We start from the raw sequence: 24,263 nt of genomic DNA, 5'->3' as shown, positions 1-24,263 counted from the left end.
AGCTGTAAGTATGTTGATTGTAACTAAACAGTAAATATAATGTATGTAAAGAAGCTGTAATTGTGTTGATTGTAACTAAACAGTAAATATAATGTATGTAAAGAAGCTGTAATTGTGTTGATTGTAACTAAACAGTAAATATAATGTATGTAAAGAAGCTGTAAGTATGTTGATTGAAACAGTAAATATAATGTATGTAAAGAAGCTGTAAGTGTGTTGATTGTGTAAACAGTAAAATAATGTATAAATAGCTGTAAATGTTGATTGTAACTAAACAGTAAATATAATGTATGTAAAGAAGCTGTATGTTGATTGTAACTAAACAGTAAATATAATGTATGTAAAGAAGCTGTATGTTGATTGTAACTAAACAGTAAATATAATGTATGTAAAGAAGCTGTAAGTGTGTTGATTGTAACTAAACAGTAAATATAATGTATGTAAAGAAGCTGTAAGTATGTTGATTGTAACTAAACAGTAAATATAATGTATGTAAAGAAGCTGTAAGTATGTTGATTGTAACTAAACAGTAAATATAATGTATGTAAAGAAGCTGTAAGTGTGTTGATTGTAACTAAACAGTAAATATAATGTATGTAAAGAAGCTGTAAGTATGTTGATTGTAACTAAACAGTAAATATAATGTATGTAAAGAAGCTGTAAGTATGTTGATTGTAACTAAACTGTAAATATAATGTATGTAAAGAAGCTGTAAGTATGTTGATTGTAACTAAACTGTAAATATAATGTATGTAAAGAAGCTGTAAGTATGTTGATTGTAACTAAACTGTAAATATAATGTATGTAAAGAAGCTGTATGTATGTTGATTGTAACTAAACTGTAAATATAATGTATGTAAAGAAGCTGTATGTATGTTGATTGTAACTAAACTGTAAATATAATGTATGTAAAGAAGCTGTAAGTATGTTGATTGTAACTAAACAGTAAATATAATGTATGTAAAGAAGCTGTAAGTGTGTTGATTGTAACTAAACTGTAAATATAATGTATGTAAAGAAGCTGTAAGTGTGTTGATTGTAACTAAACTGTAAATATAATGTATGTAAAGAAGCTGTAAGTGTGTTGATTGTAACTAAACTGTAAATATAATGTAAATATAAAGCTGTAAGCTGTGTGTTGATTGTAACTAAACTGTAAATATAATGTATGTAAAGAAGCTGTACGTGTGTTGATTGTAACTAAACTGTAAATATAATGTATGTAAAGAAGCTGTATGTGTGTTGATTGTAACTAAACTGTAAATATAATGTATGTAAAGAAGCTGTAAGTGTGTTGATTGTAACTAAACAGTAAATATAATGTATGTAAAGAAGCTGTAAGTATGTTGATTGTAACTAAACAGTAAATATAATGTATGTAAAGAAGCTGTAAGTATGTTGATTGTAACTAAACTGTAAATATAATGTATGTAAAGAAGCTGTACGCGTGTTGATTGTAACTAAACTGTAAATATAATGTATGTAAAGAAGCTGTAAGTATGTTGATTGTAACTAAACAGTAAATATAATGTATGTAAAGAAGCTGTAAGTATATTGGTCATTGTTAAGCTGTAAACCAGAATATTTATTAGTGAAATTTGAATTAATATAATATAGTTAATACCATAAATTAACCCCTATTTTTTATAGTGGAGTATTACCTCCACCAAGCACAACATTCTTACCGTGATTGCCAAGGTGTTCAAGCTATTCCTTTAGGAAGTCACATCCGTGATGATGAAAAGGTAAAATTGTGTCTTTGTTGTATGCTATTTATTAGTTATTTGTCTTCACAGCAGGACTTGTAACTTTTTGCAATTTTTTAGCCCACATTATTATTGAAAATGTTTTTATGAACATTAATTCATTTTTCTGTATTTATTTAAGTTATATTTTCTTTTGTTCCTTTATGTTTGCTAGATTTGTGTAGAATTTGAAATTGTAGCTAAGTGCTAGTTTCATCTCGGATGAGGATATAATCGGTAACACTAGCTGTAGTTATCTACTTAACCCTGTTGGCTTGCATTCAGTATGAAATACACTAGTTCATATACACATTTGCACACGTTAAATATTTGTAGTAAATCTTTTAAATAAGCATGTGTATTTTCATAAAATTTGGTAGACTTTTAGTAAACATTACAAGACTTTTGTGCACACACAAACAGATTTTTAATGAAGTGTTTTCACTAACAATTTGTTTGTGCATATATTGAGTTTTATTTCATTATTACTAATAATACTAATCTGAGTGCAAAATGATTTTCCTTTTATGATCAAAGAGAATTCTTTGTCCCAAGAATCATGTTGTTTGTGTAATCTCTAAAACCTCCTAAACATCTTTCAAATATTTGTTTTCAGTAAAACACTTATTTTACCTGTTATTTTCTTTATCAAAGCTGTTTACAGGGTCGGTCAATTTGACTGATCTTGTTATCTTGGGAAAAAAAATTGTTTTTTTCCCTTCTAGAATGACTTCAAATTGTAATATGGTACTACATTTTTTGTCCTAAGAAGCTTTAGACATGTAACAGTATACATCTATTTATATTTAAATTTTTTATTGCTCTGTGATTGTCTTATGAACAACTAACTGCTGATATTCATACCAAAATAAGTTGTTAATCTTTTGGAGAACATGTAGCTCACATTAACTTTAGGAGAGCTCTAATTTTACAGTGTAGTTACTTGTATGATATTAAACAAAGAATAAACATGAAAAACAATAAAGTTCTTACCTAGGTCCTTTTTTTTGTTCATGACCGTTAACCATACGTTTTTATACTAATACTAATGCACTAAATCATTTTTATCTAATTATATAATGCACAAAAGAACATAATATGCAAAAAGTAGACAATCTTTCTGGCTTTTAAAGTGTTAAAATTCCTCCAAGTTACTTGTTATCTTTTCAAATGAAGCTTACACCAAAAGAGAAATTGACAATTCTCATTTCAGAAAGTGTTATTACAATACGTTATTTCATAGGTAAGCCTTTCTATTGGTTATAGATAACATAGTTTTAAACAAATGGAAGAACTATTAACAAATCCTGAAACAGGAGATGGGACAGGTGGGTGTGACAAGAAGGCTTTCATTTTCTATTTGACAGTTCTGTAACCAAACAGGATTAGAGGCTATAAACAGTTATGGTTTATCTGAGCAATGATGATTTTATAGCAAGTAATTTACTTTAAAATCCATACTTGTTGGAGGAGTGGTGAATAAAACAGAGAAGGTGGGATGCTTGGGGTAAATGTGTCACACTAGGGGAAATCCAGGATTAGTTTAAATATTTCTGTGTTAAATTAAGAACTTAAAACTTATACACTATTAAAATATGGGTTATCAGCTATGATGTTATCCTCTACTAATTAGTATAATGTAAATAAAAAATAATATACTAAGTTTTGAAAATAACCCTCTAAACGACCATGACATGCAGTTAGAATCACCAATCATGAAAGGGTTAAAGTGTTTAGTATGTAGTGTTTAATAACACAGGCCAAGCCTAAAAAAAACTTGTGAATAGCTTCAATTTATGGCTGAAAATATTCTTAACAGTAAGTGTATCCACCTGATAAAAAAATCATTCTAATCTTTATAAGTAAAGACTTTAAATATCTCATTAATTTTTGGCCAAGATCTGAGGTGCTAGATTGCTCTGATTGAAAGTTAATATTAATTAAACATGTTAAATAAGGTACAAGAAAATCATGTAATGATTTTGATGAATAGATCCTATGAACCAAATTGCAGGTATTACCCATTTAATTCTATAACCATATCTACATTAACTAAATATGCCTTGGGTCAGTCTGATTGTGTGATTTTGTATTGGAGAAGAAATGTTCATTTTTATTCTGATTTTAGTAAATGTATCTACGTAATGTTTGACAAGCATTTAGTTAGATGTACAAAAAATCAGTTGTCTTACACAACTATTTGTTCGTCTTTAGATTTACAATGCCAGAAACAGGGGTTCGATTCCTCTCGATGAATGCAGCAGATAGTTTGATATGGCTTTATTATAATAAATGAAGAAACACAAAATTGTTTGTACTTAAAACACGTTTGTGAATTTACGTGTCAGTCAGACCCAGACTGGAGTACAAAGTGATGGTAAATTTACATGTAAGTCAGACCCAGACTGGTGTACAAAGTGATGGTGAATTTACATGTTAGTCAGACCCAGACTGGAGTACAAAGTGATGGTGAATTTACATGTCAGTCAGACCCAGACTGGAGTACAAAGTGATGGTAAATTTACATGTTAGTCAGACCCAGACTGGAGTACAAAGTGATGGTAAATTTACATGTCAGTCAGACCCAGACTGGAGTACAAAGTGATGGTAAATTTACATGTCAGTCAGACCCAGGCTGGAGTACAAAGTGATGGTAAATTTACATGTCAGTCAGACCCAGACTGGAGTACAAAGTGATGGTAAATTTACATGTCAGTCAGACCCAGACTGGAGTACAAAGTGATGGTAAATTTACATGTCAGTCAGACCCAGACTGGAGTACAAAGTGATGGTAAATTTACATGTCAGTCAGACCCAGACTGGAGTACAAAGTGATGGTAAATTTACATGTCAGTCAGACCCAGACTGGAGTACAAAGTGATGGTAAATTTACATGTCAGTCAGACCCAGACTGGAGTACAAAGTGATGGTAAATTTACATGTCAGTCAGACCCAGACTGGAGTACAAAGTGATGGTGAATTTACATGTCAGTCAGACCCAGACTGGAGTACAAAGTGATGGTGAATTTACATGTCAGTCAGACCCAGGCTGGAGTACAAAGTGATGGTAAATTTACATGTCAGTCAGATCCAGACTGGAGTACAAAGTGATGGTAAATTTACATGTTAGTCAGACCCAGACTGGAGTACAAAGTGATGGTAAATTTACATGTCAGTCAGACCCAGGCTGGAGTACAAAGTGATGGTAAATTTACATGTTAGTCAAACCCAGACTGGTGTACAAAGTGATGGTGAATTTACATGTTAGTCAGACCCAGACTGGAGTACAAAGTGATGGTAAATTTACATGTCAGTCAGACCCAGACTGGAGTACAAAGTGATGGTAAATTTACATGTCAGTCAGACCCAGACTGGAGTACAAAGTGATGGTAAATTTACATGTCAGTCAGACCCAGACTGGAGTACAAAGTGATGGTAAATTTACATGTCAGTCAGACCCAGACTGGAGTACAAAGTGATGGTAAATTTACATGTCAGTCAGACCCAGACTGGAGTACAAAGTGATGGTAAATTTACATGTCAGTCAGACCCAGACTGGAGTACAAAGTGATGGTAAATTTACATGTCAGTCAGACCCAGACTGGAGTACAAAGTGATGGTAAATTTACATGTCAGTCAGACCCAGACTGGAGTACAAAGTGATGGTGAATTTACATGTCAGTCAGACCCAGACTGGAGTACAAAGTGATGGTAAATTTACATGTCAGTCAGACCCAGACTGGAGTACAAAGTGATGGTAAATTTACATGTCAGTCAGACCCAGACTGGAGTACAAAGTGATGGTGAATTTACATGTCAGTCAGACCCAGACTGGAGTACAAAGTGATGGTAAATTTACATGTCAGTCAGACCCAGACTGGAGTACAAAGTGATGGTGAATTTACATGTCAGTCAGACCCAGACTGGAGTACAAAGTGATGGTGAATTTACATGTCAGTCAGACCCAGGCTGGAGTACAAAGTGATGGTAAATTTACATGTCAGTCAGACCCAGACTGGAGTACAAAGTGATGGTGAATTTACATGTCAGTCAGACCCAGACTGGAGTACAAAGTGATGGTAAATTTACATGTCAGTCAGACCCAGACTGGAGTACAAAGTGATGGTGAATTTACATGTCAGTCAGACCCAGACTGGAGTACAAAGTGATGGTGAATTTACATGTCAGTCAGACCCAGGCTGGAGTACAAAGTGATGGTGAATTTACATGTCAGTCAGATCCAGACTGGAGTACAAAGTGATGGTAAATTTACATGTCAGTCAGACCCAGACTGGAGTACAAAGTGATGGTAAATTTACATGTTAGTCAGACCCAGACTGGTGTACAAAGTGATGGTGAATTTACATGTCAGTCAGACCCAGACTGGAGTACAAAGTGATGGTAAATTTACATGTCAGTCAGACCCAGACTGGAGTACAAAGTGATGGTGAATTTACATGTCAGTCAGACCCAGACTGGAGTACAAAGTGATGGTAAATTTACATGTCAGTCAGACCCAGACTGGAGTACAAAGTGATGGTAAATTTACATGTTAGTCAGACCCAGACTGGAGTACAAAGTGATGGTGAATTTACATGTCAGTCAGACCCAGACTGGAGTACAAAGTGTTGGTAAATTTACATGTTAGTCAGACCCAGACTGGAGTACAAAGTGATGGTGAATTTACATGTCAGTCAGACCCAGACTGGAGTACAAAGTGATGGTGAATTTACATGTCAGTCAGACCCAGGCTGGAGTACAAAGTGATGGTAAATTTACATGTCAGTCAGATCCAGACTGGAGTACAAAGTGATGGTAAATTTACATGTCAGTCAGATCCAGACTGGAGTACAAAGTGATGGTAAATTTACATGTTAGTCAGACCCAGACTGGAGTACAAAGTGATGGTAAATTTACATGTTAGTCAGACCCAGACTGGTGTACAAAGTGATGGTGAATTTACATGTCAGTCAGACCCAGACTGGAGTACAAAGTGATGGTAAATTTACATGTCAGTCAGACCCAGACTGGAGTACAAGTATAGAATAGAAACACATTTGTCCATTGTACTGTATATATATTGTATGTAACCTTCAGAGTACGTGAAATATTTCAGTATTTCAGTTTATTGTATCCAGTATTTATAGTCTTCCTTCATAAACTGTACCATTCTAGGATAAAAGGAATGGTTCATAACTTTGACATAAGATACATGTTGAGTGACATTCTATAAAAAGTCATGGGGTATACAGAACTTTCATCTTTGTACATCAGCATGTGTAGTACTGGGACATGTTTAACTTTCTGGTTACAGATAGGTCAGTGTGATTATGGTCACCTCTGTACTGCCTTTGTCACTATATTTTGTTTTATTCAACATTTAGTTTAGCAATAGTGCTATCAGTGTATACCAATGAAATTGCAATTAAAATTTTCATTGTTGCTCAAAGATTTATATAAATTTTAATTTCTCTGAAAAGAAACCTTGAAGAAACATTTTTAAACCTTACCACACAACTTCAGTTAGTTATTTATAAAGTTTGAGAACAACTTGACTGTTCCATATAAACAAATAATCTAGGTTAATTGTTCTGTTTACTTCTGTCAGGGTATGTTCAGAAGAGAGAGATATAAATATTTTGGAACTCTTGACAAATACCATGCCTGTTCTCTACTCATACATTTGAGATTTCTCAACCAATTAAACTTTGTTGAGCTACACGTTTGTAACCAACATAAAGTTAACATTTTAAAACTGTTTCCCTGGAGTTATTGTAAGTCGATATGAAGAATTCCACACCGACTTGTCAAACATTTTCAGCATTGTTGGTACTTGTAGTCTCACTAATGCTTTAGCATTGTCACATGTGTTAATGAGATAGGCAGTTAAATTTAACTGAAATTTTAGTTTCATATTCGAAGTACTTATGTGTTAGTTATGTTTTAAAATGCACAGTAGAGAGGTTTAATAATCTAAATATATATGTATAAATATAGAAATGTTTGTTCTGTTTTTAACTTTAAACATTTAATAGAGCAATTCATTGAAGACAATACTTGAAATATTCAAAGTCTGAGAACATATAAACTACAATACAGAACAAAAATTGAAAACAATACTTGAAATATTCAAAGTCTGAGAACACATAAACTACAATACAGAACAAAAATTGAAAACAATACTTGAAATATTCAAAGTCTGAGAACATATAAACTACAATACAGAACAAAAATTGAAAACAATACTTGAAATATTCAAAGTCTGAGAACATATAAACTACAATACAGAACAAAATTGAAAACAATACTTGAAATATTCAAAGTCTGAGAACACATAAACTACAATACAGAACAAAATTGAAAACAATACTTGAAATATTCAAAGTCTGAGAACATATAAACTACAATACAGAACAAAAATTGAAAACAATACTTGAAATATTCAAAGTCTGAGAACATATAAACTACAATACAGAAACAAAAATTGAAAACAATACTTGAAATATTCAAAGTCTGAGAACATATAAACTACAATACAGAACAAAAATTGAAAACAATACTTGAAATATTCAAAGTCTGAGAACATATAAACTACAATACAGAAACAAAAATTGAAAACAATACTTGAAATATTCAAAGTCTGAGAACATATAAACTACAATACAGAAACCAAAAATTGTTTAATTCAAATACTTAGTTAAAACAATCTCATTTTGTGTATCATTTTTAATAAAATCTTACCAGTTTTTATCATGACACAGTAAGAAAGCTTAGATTTATTGTAAATATTGTTGAACTGTGTATCATTGCCTGTATACAAGTTACACCCAGTGGACGTACCCGTAATAATTTATTTAATGGAAAATTATATCTTATTACTGTATGCTTTTAAAAATGTATTATAGTAATGTTTTGTGACATAGCTTGTTGTATCCCCCAGTGTACAGAGTGAAAGATAGCCACGTATTTCTTTTAATAAATTTGTTTTCCTGAAATCATTTTGGTGGTTGACAGTTTCAGTCTTGTGACTTGTTTTTTGTAATAATTATAATGAGTTCTATCACTGCTTTAGTATTTTTGTGTGATAAGAGTTGTGGAGTACTTCATGTCAGTTTGTTAAGTAAGGGTGGCTTCAGTGATTTAGGAAAGTCTTCTTAACTCTGATTTATATTGTTGCACACTTTTATTATGAAGAATTTATTGATACCAGTAACCGAAAGATAAATTGTGTTTTACAGTCATTGTATTTGTTGTTGCAATGTGGACACAATGTTGATGAAGCCCTCCGTAGAAGACGAATGCAGCCTTCTCATCTTGTTGGTTAGTACATTTATTGAAAGTGAATATCCAAAAATATTTTATTTTATTTTGTATGCTTCTATAAATTTAGTAAGTCAAAAGAAAAACCTTACTGTAAATTTTAATAGGGAGTAACATTGGTTAGTAATTCTATGTCAAATGAACATAAACATTTTAATTATCAAATGTTTATCATAAAGTACGAACTGTGATAATGTTTTAGTTTTTCTTACCTACATGTAATATTATACAGAAATAGGTAAAATTTTTGAAATACTGTCTGATCATGTGTGGTTTAATTTGGTTAAATGTGTTATTTTCTCATGTAATTTTTAAAGGTAAAACTCAATGAAAAGATTAACATACCAACAGGAGGATATATTAAGAATATATCTATACAGAGTTTAAATTAACATACCAACAGTAGGATGTATTGAGAATATTATATCTATACAGAGTTTAAATTAACATACCAACAGTAGGATGTATTGAGAATATATCTATACAGAGTTTAAATTAACATACCAACAGGAGGATGTATTAAGAATATATCTATACAGAGTTTAAATTTACATACCAACAGTAGGATGTATTAAGAATATATCTATACAGAGTTTAAATTAACATACCAACAGTAGGATGTATTAAGAATATATCTATACAGAGTTTATATTAACATACCAACAGTAGGATGTATTAAGAATATATCTATACAGAGTTTATATTAACATACCAACAGTAGGATGTATTAAGAATATATCTATACAGAGTTTAAATTAACATACCAACAGTAGGATGTATTAAGAATATATCTATACAGAGTTTAAATTAACATACCAACAGTAGGATGTATTAAGAATATATCTATACAGAGTTTAAATTAATATACCAACAGTAGGATGTATTAAGAATATATCTATACAGAGTTTAAATTAACATACTAACAGGAGGATGTATCAAGAATATATCTATACAGAGTTTAAATTAACATACTAACAGGAGGATGTATTAAGAATATATCTATACAGAGTTTATATTAACATACCAACAGTAGGATGTGTTAAGAATATATCTATACAGAGTTTAAATTAACATACCAACAGTAGGATGTATTAAGAATATATCTATAAAGAGTTTAAATTAACATACCAACAGTAGGATGTGTTAAGAATATATCTATACAGAGTTTAAATTAACATACTAACAGGAGGATGTATTGAGAATATATCTATACAGAGTTTAAATTAACATACCAACAGTAGGATGTATTAAGAATATATCTATAAAGAGTTTAAATTAACATACCAACAGTAGGATGTGTTAAGAATATATCTATACAGAGTTTAAATTAACATACCAACAGTAGGATGTGTTAAGAATATATCTATACAGAGTTTAAATTAACATATCAACAGTAGGATGTGTTAAGAATATATCTATACAGAGTTTAAATTAACATATCAACAGTAGGATGTGTTAAGAATATATCTATACAGAGTTTAAATTAACATACCAACAGTAGGATGTGTTAAGAATATATCTATAAAGAGTTTAAATTAACATACCAACAGTAGGATGTGTTAAGAATATATCTATACAGAGTTTAAATTAACATATCAACAGTAGGATGTGTTAAGAATGTATCTATACAGAGTTTAAATTAACATACTAACAGGAGGATGTGTTAAGAATATATCTATACAGAGTTTAAATTAACATATCAACTGTAGGATGTATTAAGAATATATCTATACAGAGTTTAAATTAACATACCAACAGTAGGATGTATTAAGAATATATCTATACAGAGTTTAAATTAACATACCAACAGTAGGATGTGTTAGGAATATATCCATACAGAGTTTAAATTAACATACCAACAGGATAATATATTAAGAATATATATATACAGAGTTTAAATTAACATATCAACAGTAGGATGTGTTAAGAATATATCTATACAGAGTTTAAATTAACATATCAACAGTAGGATGTATTGAAAATATATCTATACAGAGTTTAAATTAACATACCAACAGTAGGATGTATTAAGAATATATCTATACAGAGTTTAAATTAACATACCAACAGTAGGATGTGTTAGGAATATATCCATACAGAGTTTAAATTAACATACCAACAGGATAATATATTAAGAATATATATATACAGAGTTTAAATTAACATACCAACAGTAGGATGTATTGAGAATATATCTATACAGAGTTTAAATTAACATACCAACAGTAGGATGTGTTAGGAATATATCCATACAGAGTTTAAATTAACATACCAACAGGATAATATATTAAGAATATATATATACAGAGTTTAAATTAACATACCAACAGTAGGATGTATTAAGAATATATCTATACAGAGTTTAAATTAACATACCAACAGTAGGATGTGTTAGGAATATATCCATACAGAGTTTAAATTAACATACCAACAGGATAATATATTAAGAATATATATATACAGAGTTTAAATTAACATACCAACAGTAGGATGTATTGAGAATATATCTATACAGAGTTTAAATTAACATACCAACAGTAGGATGTATTAAGAATATATCTATACAGAGTTTAAATTAACATACCAACAGTAGGATGTATTAAGAATATATCTATACAGAGTTTAAATTAAGATACCAACAGTAGGATGTATTAAGAATATATCTATACAGAGTTTAAATTAACATACCAACAGTAGGATGTATTAAGAATATATCTATACAGAGTTTAAATTAACATACCAACAGTAGGATGTATTAAGAATATATCTATACAGAGTTTATATTAACATACCAACAGTAGGATGTGTTAAGAATATATCTATACAGAGTTTAAATTAACATACCAACAGTAGGATGTATTAAGAATATATCTATACAGAGTTTAAATTAACATACCAACAGTAGGATGTCTTAAGAATATATCTATACAGAGTTTAAATTAACATACCAACAGTAGGATGTATTGAGAATATATCTATACAGAGTTTAAATTAACATACCAACAGTAGGATGTATTAAGAATATATCTATACAGAGTTTAAATTAACATACCAACAGTAGGATGTGTTAGGAATATATCTATACAGAGTTTAAATTAACATACCAACAGTAGGATGTGTTAGGAATATATCTATACAGAGTTTAAATTAACATACCAACAGTAGGATGTATTAACAGATATATCTATATCAGAGTTTATCTGTGGTTTTTAATAATAACATAAATATCTGATCTTCTGTGTTATTTAATAATAAGATAAGTCAGTGTTGTTCATGTACTGTTTAATAATAAGATAAGTCAGTGTACTTCATATACTGAACATAATAATGATACAGTAACTAAGTGTTCTGTGAATCATTTAATAAGATAAGTCAGTGTACTTCTGTACTGTTTAATAATAAGATAAGTCAGTGTTGTTCTGTACTGTTTAATAATAAGATAAGTAAGTGTTCTGTACTGTTTAATAATAAGATAAGTCAGTAACTTTTCTGTTTGTTTAATAATAAGATAACCGTGTTGTTAAAAACTGTTTAATAATAAGATAAGTCAGATTCCACAAAAAGATTAATAATAAGATAAGTCAGTGTTGTTCTAAGTGTTTAATAATAAGATAAGTCAGTGTTGTTCTGTACTGTTTAATAATAATTAAGTCAGTGTTGTTCTGCACTGTTTAATAATAAGATAAGTCAGTGTTGTTCTGTACTGTTTAATAATAAGATAAGTCAGTGTTGTTCTGTACTGTTTAATAATAAGATAAGTCAGTGTTCTTCTGTACTGTTTAATAATAAGATAAGTCAGTGTTGTTCTGTACTGTTTAATAATAAGATAAGTCAGTGTTCTTCTGTACTGTTTAATAATAAGATAAGTCAGTGTTGTTCTGTACTGTTTAATAATAAGATAAGTCAGTGTTCTTCTGTACTGTTTAATAATAAGATAAGTCAGTGTTGTTCTGTACTGTTTAATAATAAGATAAGTCAGTGTTGTTCTGTACTGTTTAATAATAAGATAAGTCAGTGTTGTTCTGTAATGTTTAATAATAAGATAAGTCAGTGTTGTTCTGTAATGTTTAATAATAAGATAAGTCAGTGTTGTTCTGTACTGTTTAATAATAAGATAAGTCAGTGTTGTTCTGTACTGTTTAATAATAAGATAAGTCAGTGTTGTTCTGTACTGTTTAATAATAAGATAAGTCAGTGTTGTTCTGTACTGTTTAATAATAAGATAAGTCAGTGTTGTTCTGTACTGTTTAATAATAAGATAAGTCAGTGTTGTTCTGTACTGTTTAATAATAAGATAAGTCAGTGTTCTGTACTGTTTAATAATAAGATAAGTCAGTGTTCTGTACTGTTTAATAATAAGATAAGTCAGTGTTGTTCTGTACTGTTTAATAATAAGATAAGTCAGTGTTCTGTACTGTTTAATAATAAGATAAGTCAGTGTTCTGTACTGTTTAATAATAAGATAAGTCAGTGTTGTTCTGTACTGTTTAATAATAAGATAAGTCAGTGTTCTGTACTGTTTAATAATAAGATAAGTCAGTGTTGTTCTGTACTGTTTAATAATAAGATAAGTCAGTGTTGTTCTGTACTGTTTAATAATAAGATAAGTCAGTGTTGTTCTGTACTGTTTAATAATAAGATAAGTCAGTGTTGTTCTGTACTGTTTAATAATAAGATAAGTCAGTGTTGTTCTGTACTGTTTAATAATAAGATAAGTCAGTGTTGTGTTTAATAATAAGATGTTGTTCTGTAATGTTTAATAATAAGATAAGTCAGTGTTGTTCTGTACTGTTTAATAATAAGATAAGTCAGTGTTGTTCTGTAATGTTTAATAATAAGATAAGTCAGTGTTGTTCTGTACTGTTTAATAATAAGATAAGTCAGTGTTCTGTAATGTTTAATAATAAGATAAGTCAGTGTTGTTCTGTACTGTTTAATAATAAGATAAGTCAGTGTTGTTCTGTAATGTTTAATAATAAGATAAGTCAGTGTTGTTCTGTACTGTTTAATAATAAGATAAGTCAGTGTTGTTCTGTAATGTTTAATAATAAGATAAGTCAGTGTTGTTCTGTACTGTTTAATAATAAGATAAGTCAGTGTTGTTCTGTACTGTTTAATAATAAGATAAGTCAGTGTTGTTCTGTAATGTTTAATAATAAGATAAGTCAGTGTTGTTCTGTACTGTTTAATAATAAGATAAGTCAGTGTTGTTCTGTAATGTTTAATAATAAGATAAGTCAGTGTTGTTCTGTACTGTTTAATAATAAGATAAGTCAGTGTTGTTCTGTAATGTTTAATAATAAGATAAGTCAGTGTTGTTCTGTACTGTTTAATAATAAGATAAGTCAGTGTTGTTCTGTACTGTTTAATAATAAGATAAGTCAGTGTTGTTCTGTACTGTTTAATAATAAGATAAGTCAGTGTTGTTCTGTACTGTTTAATAATAAGATAAGTCAGTGTTGTTCTGTACTGTTTAATAATAAGATAAGTCAGTGTTGTAATGTTTAATAATAAGATAAGTCAGTGTTGTTCTGTACTGTTTAATAATAAGATAAGTCAGTGTTGTTGTTCTGTAATGTTTAATAATAAGATAAGTCAGTGTTGTTCTGTAATGTTTAATAATAAGATAAGTCAGTGTTGTTCTGTAATGTTTAATAATAAGATAAGTCAGTGTTGTTCTGTAATGTTTAATAATAAGATAAGTCAGTGTTGTTCTGTAATGTTTAATAATAAGATAAGTCAGTGTTGTTCTGTAATGTTTAATAATAAGATAAGTCAGTGTTGTTCTGTAACTGTTTAATAATAAGATAAGTCAGTGTTGTTCTGTAATGTTTAATAATAAGATAAGTCAGTGTTGTTCTGTACTGTTTAATAATAAGATAAGTCAGTGTTGTTCTGTACTGTTTAATAATAAGATAAGTCAGTGTTGTTCTGTACTGTTTAATAATAAGATAAGTCAGTGTTGTTCTGTACTGTTTAATAATAAGATAAGTCAGTGTTGTTCTGCACTGTTTAATAATAAGATAAGTCAATGTTGTTCTGTAATGTTTAATAATAAGATAAGTCAGTGTTGTTCTGTACTGTTTAATAATAAGATAAGTCAGTGTTCTGTACTGTACTGTTTAATAATAAGATAAGTCAGTGTTGTTCTGTACTGTTTAATAATAAGATAAGTCAGTGTTAAGTCAGTGTTCTGTACTGTTTAATAATAAGATAAGTCAGTGTTGTTCTGTACTGTTTAATAATAAGATAAGTCAGTGTTGTTCTGTACTGTTTAATAATAAGATAAGTCAGTGTTGTTCTGTACTGTTTAATAATAAGATAAGTCAGTGTTGTTCTTCTGTAAGTCAGTGTTGTTTAATAATAAGATAAGTCAGTGTTGTTCTGTACTGTTTAATAATAAGATAAGTCAGTGTTGTTCTGTACTGTTTAATAATAAGATAAGTCAGTGTTGTTCTGTACTGTTTAATAATAAGATAAGTCAGTGTTGTTCTGTACTGTTTAATAATAAGATAAGTCAGTGTTGTTCTGTACTGTTTAATAATAAGATAAGTCAGTGTTGTTCTGTACTGTTTAATAATAAGATAAGTCAGTGTTGTTCTGTACTGTTTAATAATAAGATAAGTCAGTGTTGTTCTGTAATGTTTAATAATAAGATAAGTCAGTGTTCTTCTGTACTGTTTAATAATAAGATAAGTCAGTGTTGTTCTGTACTGTTTAATAATAAGATAAGTCAGTGTTGTTCTGTACTGTTTAATAATAAGATAAGTCAGTGTTGTTCTGTACTGTTTAATAATAAGATAAGTCAGTGTTGTTCTGTACTGTTTAATAATAAGATAAGTCAGTGTTGTTCTGTACTGTTTAATAATAAGATAAGTCAGTGTTGTTCTGTACTGTTTAATAATAAGATAAGTCAGTGTTGTTCTGTACTGTTTAATAATAAGATAAGTCAGTGTTGTTCTGTACTGTTTAATAATAAGATAAGTCAGTGTTGTTCTGTACTGTTTAATAATAAGATAAGTCAGTGTTGTTCTGTACTGTTTAATAATAAGATAAGTCAGTGTTGTTCTGTAATGTTTAATAATAAGATAAGTCAGTGTTGTTCTGTAATGTTTAATAATAAGATAAGTCAGTGTTCTGTACTGTTTAATAATAAGATGTCAGTGTTGTTCTGTACTGTTTAATAATAAGATAAGTCAGTGTTGTTCTGTACTGTTTAATAATAAGATAAGTCAGTGTTGTTCTGTACTGTTTAATAATAAGATAAGTCAGTGTTGTTCTGTAATGTTTAATAATAAGATAAGTCAGTGTTGTTCTGTAATGTTTAATAATAAGATAAGTCAGTGTTGTTCTGTAATGTTTAATAATAAGATAAGTCAGTGTTGTTCTGTAATGTTTAATAATAAGATAAGTCAGTGTTGTTCTGTACTGTTTAATAATAAGATAAGTCAGTGTTGTTCTGTACTGTTTAATAATAAGATAAGTCAGTGTTGTTCTGTAATGTTTAATAATAAGATAAGTCAGTGTTGTTCTGTACTGTTTTAATAAATAATAAGATATAATCAGATAAGTCAGTGTTCTGTACTGTTTAATAATAAGATAAGTCAGTGTTGTTCTGTACTGTTTAATAATAAGATAAGTCAGTGTTGTTCTGTACTGTTTAATAATAAGATAAGTCAGTGTTGTTCTGTACTGTTTAATAATAAGATAAGTCAGTGTTGTTCTGTACTGTTTAATAATAAGATAAGTCAGTGTTGTTCTGTACTGTTTAATAATAAGATAAGTCAGTGTTGTTCTGTACTGTTTAATAATAAGATAAGTCAGTGTTGTTCTGTACTGTTTTTAATAATAATAATAAGTCAGTGTTGTTCTGTACTGTTTAATAATAAGATAAGTCAGTGTTGTTCTGTACTGTTTAATAATAAGATAAGTCAGTGTTGTTCTGTACTGTTTAATAATAAGATAAGTCAGTGTTGTTCTGTACTGTTTAATAATAAGATAAGTCAGTGTTGTTCTGTACTGTTTAATAATAAGATAAGTCAGTGTTGTTCTGTAATGTTTAATAATAAGATAAGTCAGTGTTGTTCTGTACTGTTTAATAATAAGATAAGTCAGTGTTGTTCTGTACTGTTTAATAATAAGATAAGTCAGTGTTGTTCTGTACTGTTTAATAATAAGATAAGTCAGTGTTGTTCTGTAATGTTTAATAATAAGATAAGTCAGTGTTGTTCTGTACTGTTTAATAATAAGATAAGTCAGTGTTGTTCTGTAATGTTTAATAATAAGATAAGTCAGTGTTGTTCTGTAATGTTTAATAATAAGATAAGTCAGTGTTGTTCTGTGTTTAATTAAGATAAGTCAGTGTTGTAATAAGTCAGTGTTTAATAATAAGATAAGTCAGTGTTGTTCTGTAATGTTTAATAATAAGATAAGTCAGTGTTGTTCTGTAATGTTTAATAATAAGATAAGATAACTGTTTAATAATAAGATAAGTCAGTGTTGTTCTGTACTGTTTAATAATAAGATAAGTCAGTGTTGTTCTGTACTGTTTAATAATAAGATAAGTCAGTGTTGTTCTGTACTGTTTAATAATAAGATAAGTCAGTGTTGTTCTGTACTGTTTAATAATAAGATAAGTCAGTGTTGTGTACTGTTTAATAATAAGTAAGTCAGTGTTGTTCTGTACTGTTTAATAATGTTTAATAATAAGATAAGTCAGTGTTGTTCTGTACTGTTTAATAATAGATAAGTGTTGTTCTGTACTGTTTAATAATAAGATAAGTCAGTGTTGTTCTGTACTGTTTAATAATAAGATAAGTCAGTGTTGTTCTGTACTGTTTAATAATAAGATAAGTCAGTGTTGTTCTGTACTGTTTAATAATAAGATAAGTCAGTGTTGTTCTGTACTGTTTAATAATAAGATAAGTCAGTGTTGTTCTGTAATGTTTAATAATAAGATAAGTCAGTGTTCTTCTGTAATGTTTAATAATAAGATAAGTCAGTGTTGTTCTGTAATGTTTAATAATAAGATAAGTCAGTGTTGTTCTGTACTGTTTAATAATAAGATAAGTCAGTGTTGTTCTGTACTGTTTAATAATAAGATAAGTCAGTGTTGTTCTGTACTGTTTAATAATAAGATAAGTCAGTGTTGTTCTGTACTGTTTAATAATAAGATAAGTCAGTGTTGTTCTGTAATGTTTAATAATAAGATAAGTCAGTGTTCTTCTGTAATGTTTAATAATAAGATAAGTCAGTGTTCTTCTGTAATGTTTAATAATAAGATAAGTCAGTGTTGTTCTGTACTGTTTAATAATAAGATAAGTCAGTGTTGTTCTGTACTGTTTAATAATAAGATAAGTCAGTGTTGTTCTGTACTGTTTAATAATAAGATAAGTCAGTGTTGTTCTGTACTGTTTAATAATAAGATAAGTCAGTGTTGTTCTGTAATGTTTAATAATAAGATAAGTCAGTGTTCTTCTGTAATGTTTAATAATAAGATAAGTCAGTGTTCTTCTGTAATGTTTAATAATAAGATAAGTCAGTGTTCTTCTCTACTGTTTAATAATAAGATAAGTCAGTGTTGTTCTGTACTGTTTAATAATAAGATAAGTCAGTGTTCTTGTTTAATAATAAGATAAGTCAATGTTTAATAATAAGATAAGTCAGTGTTCTTCTGTAATGTTTAATAATAAGATAAGTCAGTGTTCTTCTGTAATGTTTAATAATAAGATAAGTCAGTGTTCTTCTCTACTGTTTAATAATAAGATAAGTCAGTGTTCTGTGCTGTTTAATAAGATAAGTCAGTGTTCTTCTGTACTGTTTAATAATAAGATAAGTCAGTGTTCTGTACTGTTTAATAATAAGATAAGTCAGTGTTCTTCTGTAATGTTTAATAATAAGATAAGTCAGTGTTGTTCTGTAATGTTTAATAATAAGATAAGTCAGTGTTCTTCTGTACTGTTTAATAATAAGATAAGTCAGTGTTGTTCTGTACTGTTTAATAATAAGATAAGTCAGTGTTGTTCTGTACTGTTTAATAATAAGATAAGTCAGTGTTGTTCTGTAATGTTTAATAATAAGATAAGTCAGTGTTGTTTTGTAATGTTTAATAATAAGATAAGTCAGTGTTGTTTTGTACTGTTTAATAATAAGATAAGTCAGTGTTGTTCTGCACTGTTTAATAATAAGATAAGTCAGTGTTCTTCTCTACTGTTTAATAATAAGATAAGTCAGTGTTCTTCTGTACTGTTTAATAATAAGATAAGTCAGTGTTGTTCTGTACTGTTTAATAATAAGATAAGTCAGTGTTGTTCTGTACTGTTTAATAATAAGATAAGTCAGTGTTCTTCTGTACTGTTTAATAATAAGATAAGTCAGTGTTCTTCTGTACTGTTTAATAATAAGATAAGTCAGTGTTCTTCTGTACTGTTTAATAATAAGATAAGTCAGTGTTGTTCTGTAATGTTTAATAATAAGATAAGTCAGTGTTGTTCTGTAATGTTTAATAATAAGATAAGTCAGTGTTGTTCTGTACTGTTTAATAATAAGATAAGTCAGTGTTGTTCTGTACTGTTTAATAATAAGATAAGTCAGTGTTGTTCTGTACTGTTTAATAATAAGATAAGTCAGTGTTGTTCTGTACTGTTTAATAATAAGATAAGTCAGTGTTGTTCTGTACTGTTTAATAATAAGATAAGTCAGTGTTGTTCTGTACTGTTTAATAATAAGATAAGTCAGTGTTGTTCTGTACTGTTTAATAATAAGATAAGTCAGTGTTGTTCTGTACTGTTTAATAATAAGATAAGTCAGTGTTGTTCTGTACTGTTTAATAATAAGATAAGTCAGTGTTGTTCTGTACTGTTTAATAATAAGATAAGTCAGTGTTCTTCTGTACTGTTTAATAATAAGATAAGTCAGTGTTCTGTACTGTTTAATAATAAGATAAGTCAGTGTTCTTCTGTACTGTTTAATAATAAGATAAGTCAGTGTTGTTCTGTACTGTTTAATAATAAGATAAGTCAGTGTTCTTCTGTACTGTTTAATAATAAGGTAATTCAGTGTTCTTCTGTACTGTTTAATAATAAGATAAGTCAGTGTTGTTCTGTACTGTTTAATAATAAGATAAGTCAGTGTTCTGTACTGTTTAATAATAAGATAAGTCAGTGTTGTTCTGCACTGTTTAATAATAAGGTAAGTCAGTGTTCTTCTGTAATGTTTAATAATAAGATGAGTCAGTGTTGTTTTGTAATGTTTAATAATAAGATAAGTCAGTGTTGTTCTGTAATGTTTAATAATAAGATGAGTCAGTGTTGTTATGTAATGTTTAATAATAAGATAAGTCAGTGTTGTTCTGTACTGTTTAATAATAAGATAAGTCAGTGTTGTTCTGTAATGTTTAATAATAAGATAAGTCAGTGTTCTTCTGTACTGTTTAATAATAAGATAAGTCAGTGTTGTTCTGCACTGTTTAATAATAAGATAAGTCAGTGTTCTTCTGTACTGTTTAATAATAAGATAAGTCAGTGCTGTTCTGTAATGTTTAATAATAAGATAAGTCAGTGTTGTTTTGTAATGTTTAATAATAAGATAATTCAGTGTTGTTTTGTAATGTTTAATAATAAGATAAGTCAGTGTTGTTCTGTACTGTTTAATAATAAGATAAGTCAGTGTTGTTCTGTACTGTTTAATAATAAGATAAGTCAGTGTTCTTCTGTACTGTTTAATAATAAGATAAGTCAGTGTTCTTCTGTACTGTTTAATAATAAGATAAGTCAGTGTTGTTCTGCACTGTTTAATAATAAGATAAGTCAGTGTTCTTCTGTAATGTTTAATAATAAGATAAGTCAGTGTTGTTCTGTAATGTTTAATAATAAGATAAGTCAGTGTTGTTCTGTACTGTTTAATAATAAGATAAGTCAGTGTTGTTCTGCACTGTTTAATAATAAGATGAGTCAGTGTTATTCTGTACTGTTTAATAATAACATAAGTCAGTGTTCTGTACTGTTTAATAATAAGATAAGTCAGTGTTGTTCTGTACTGTTTAATAATAAGATAAGTCAGTGTTGTTCTGTAATGTTTAATAATAAGATGAGTCAGTGTTGTTTTGTAATGTTTAATAATAAGATAAGTTAATGTTCTTCTGTAGTGTGTAATAGTAAGTCATAGCTGAGCTTTTCCTGTTTATACAGAACACTTAATACAGGTGTTTTAAAAATACCATGTAAATATACCTGATATGATAGAATTCATCTGTGGTACTCACTAGCACCAGGAACATTACGTTAACATTCTGTTCTAACTTTTGTTACTTGAAACTTCTGTGTTTTAATTCAGTGTAAATAATTATTTCTAGTTATATAAACAAATTTTTGTGTGTTGACTTCATAAGATAGTAAAATCACAATTGTGGATCTGCTAGTTTCAGTTAAGAGCAGTAAGTTAGATCAACTATTTCAGTGTAACAGTATTTTCTTCAGAGGTAAAAATACAGAAATAATTATTTCTGTTTTACAAACAGGTTAACATATATAACGTTTTAAGATTTTAGTTCTTTTTGTCTCTGTATTTTGATAGAAATGTTTCTTACCAGATGGTTGTTTTGACTAACCACATATTTGTTATTGACTAACCACATTGTTGTTATTGACTAACCACATTGTTGTTATTGACTAACCACACAGTTGTTATTGACTAACCACACAGTTGTTATTGACTAACCACACAGTTGTTATTGACTAACCACATTGTTGTTATTGACTAACCACACTGTTGTTATTGACTAACCACATTGTTGTTATTGACTAACCACATGGTTGTTATTGACTAACCACATGGTTGTTATTGACTAACCACATGATTGTTATTGACTAACCACACAGTTGTTATTGACTAACCACACAGTTGTTATTGACTAACCACATATTTGTTATTGACTAACCACACTGTTGTTATTGACTAACCACACAGTTGTTATTGACTAACCACACTGTTGTTATTGACTAACCAGATAGTTGTTATTCACTAACCACACAGTTGTTATTGACTAACCACACTGTTGTTATTGACTAACCAGATAGTTGTTATTCACTAACCACACAGTTGTTATTGACTAACCACATTGTTGTTATTGACTAACCACGTAGTTGTTATTGACTAACCACGTAGTTGTTATTGACTAACCACGTAGTTGTTATTGACTAACCACATTGTTGTTATTGACTAACCACACAGTTGTTATTGACTAACCACGTAGTTGTTATTGACTAACCACACTGTTGTTATTCACTCACCACATATTTGTTATTCACTAACCACGTAGTTGTTATTGACTAACCACATTGTTGTTATTGACTAACCACGTAGTTGTTATTCACTAACCACGTAGTTGTTATTGACTAACCACGTAGTTGTTATTGACTAACCACATTGTTGTTATTGACTAACCACACTGTTGTTATTGACTAACCACATTGTTGTTATTGACTAACCACACTGTTGTTATTGACTAACCACACTGTTGTTATTGACTAATCACATAGTTGTTATTGACTAATCACATAGTTGTTATTGACTAACTATGTAGTTGTTATTGACTAACCACACAGTTGTTATTGACTAACCACACAGTTGTTATTGACTAACCACACGGTTGTTATTGACTAACCACACGGTTGTTATTGACTAACCACACGGTTGTTATTGACTAACCACACGGTTGTTATTGACTAACCACATTGTTGTTATTGACTAACCACACGGTTGTTATTGACTAACCACACGGTTGTTATTGACTAACCACACGGTTGTTATTGACTAACCACACGGTTGTTATTGACTATCCACACGGTTGTTATTGACTAACCACACAGTTGTTATTGACTAACCACAAACACACCCTATATTGTTCTTCTACCTTTACTTGTAACCTAGTATAGTTTTGTAGCATTCCTGATATGGTGTCAGTGATGTCGCAAAAAATTATAATAGTCCCTGTAAATGTAGAAATGTTTAGCATTTTGAATGAACAAATACATAATTATTGAAATTTTAGTTTGAGAGTTATAATTGTATTTGAAACTTAAAAATCAATGTATATTTTTTATTTTGTTAATTAAGGTGAAAATGATATTTTTGAAGCTCAATACTGAATACATTTGATTCAATTGTAAAATGGAACTGAAAACTCAAAATGATTTTTCAAATAAACTACATTTTAAATGGCCAGTTCTAAGCACTCATATCTAACCTTTCTGATGTGAAGAGTGTGTGACATTTATAGGTGAACATCAAAGTGCTAGGGAACAACATTGACTTGGACAAAATTAAAATAGTTTAAAATTTGGACACCATAAATTTATAGTTTGAAGATTGTGTTCTGTTTTAAGGTATTATGATACGAAATTAACTTTGATAAATTACTGAATTACAAATTTCAGATACGATGAGTCTTTGGTCTGAAGAAGAATGCCGAAGCTTTGAAAATGGTTTACGGACGTATGGAAAAGACTTCCATTTATTACATCAGAACAATGTAAGATGTGTGTTGACCTCGGAAAACTGAATTAATAGTGACAGGAACAAAAAATAATATTTAATGTGACTTTCCAACTGACTTGGTTTTTTTGAAATACATTAAATTTAGGTAATTTCATAATGTTAAGAAATCAGACAATTTTTTGTCTGGATGTGATATCAACTGTTAGACTAGCAACAGATAAACTGGTGAAACTGACATGCTAACTTTAGTGTGGGGAAAAGTATGTGTGTGTGTGTGTGTACTGCTGGGAGAAGTGAGGGTAAACTGATTGATAGTGTTTTGAGATGATTTGTGAGAATATACAATAAATAATTATTTTACTTGGGTTTTTTACTATTATTATTATTACTGGTAATTGTTTGTTATTATTGTTAATTTATTTTTATGCTCAATTCAGGTAAGAACAAGATCTGTGGGAGAATTAGTTCAGTTCTACTACTTTTGGAAGAAAACTGAAAGACACGATGTTTTTGCCAGTAAAAACCGGCTTGAAAAGAAGAAATATGCACTTCACCCAGGCACAACGTACGTACTGGGTTGTGTATTTGACTGAAAGGTTTTAACATATATTTTCAAACACTATGAAGAAATATGCACTTCACCCGGGCACAACGTACGTACTGGGTTGTGTATTTGACTGAAGGGTTTTAACATATATTTTC

General features: G+C 29.3%; 1 protein-coding gene across 3 annotated transcripts in view; it reads left to right on the top strand.

The window, feature by feature from the left end:
* Positions 1 to 24,263, top strand: part of LOC143248434 (mesoderm induction early response protein 1-like) — a 55,422-nt gene that overhangs the window by 24,921 nt on the left and 6,238 nt on the right. For 2 of the 3 annotated variants that reach the window (XM_076496792.1, XM_076496793.1), the window contains 4 exons: positions 1,651 to 1,745; positions 8,984 to 9,065; positions 23,501 to 23,595; positions 23,999 to 24,126. In XM_076496792.1, coding sequence (XP_076352907.1) covers positions 1,651 to 1,745; positions 8,984 to 9,065; positions 23,501 to 23,595; positions 23,999 to 24,126 — 400 coding nt within the window. Of the gene's footprint in view, positions 1 to 1,650; positions 1,746 to 8,983; positions 9,066 to 23,500; positions 23,596 to 23,998; positions 24,215 to 24,263 lie in introns of all 3 variants that reach the window. The other variant, XR_013026986.1, reaches the window with a different exon arrangement.

This window comes from Tachypleus tridentatus, chromosome 4 (genome assembly GCF_004210375.1).
Source record: "Tachypleus tridentatus isolate NWPU-2018 chromosome 4, ASM421037v1, whole genome shotgun sequence".
In the NCBI taxonomy this organism is placed as follows: Eukaryota; Metazoa; Arthropoda; class Merostomata; order Xiphosura; family Limulidae; genus Tachypleus; species Tachypleus tridentatus.
This window is presented reverse-complemented; position numbering and strand designations above follow the sequence as displayed.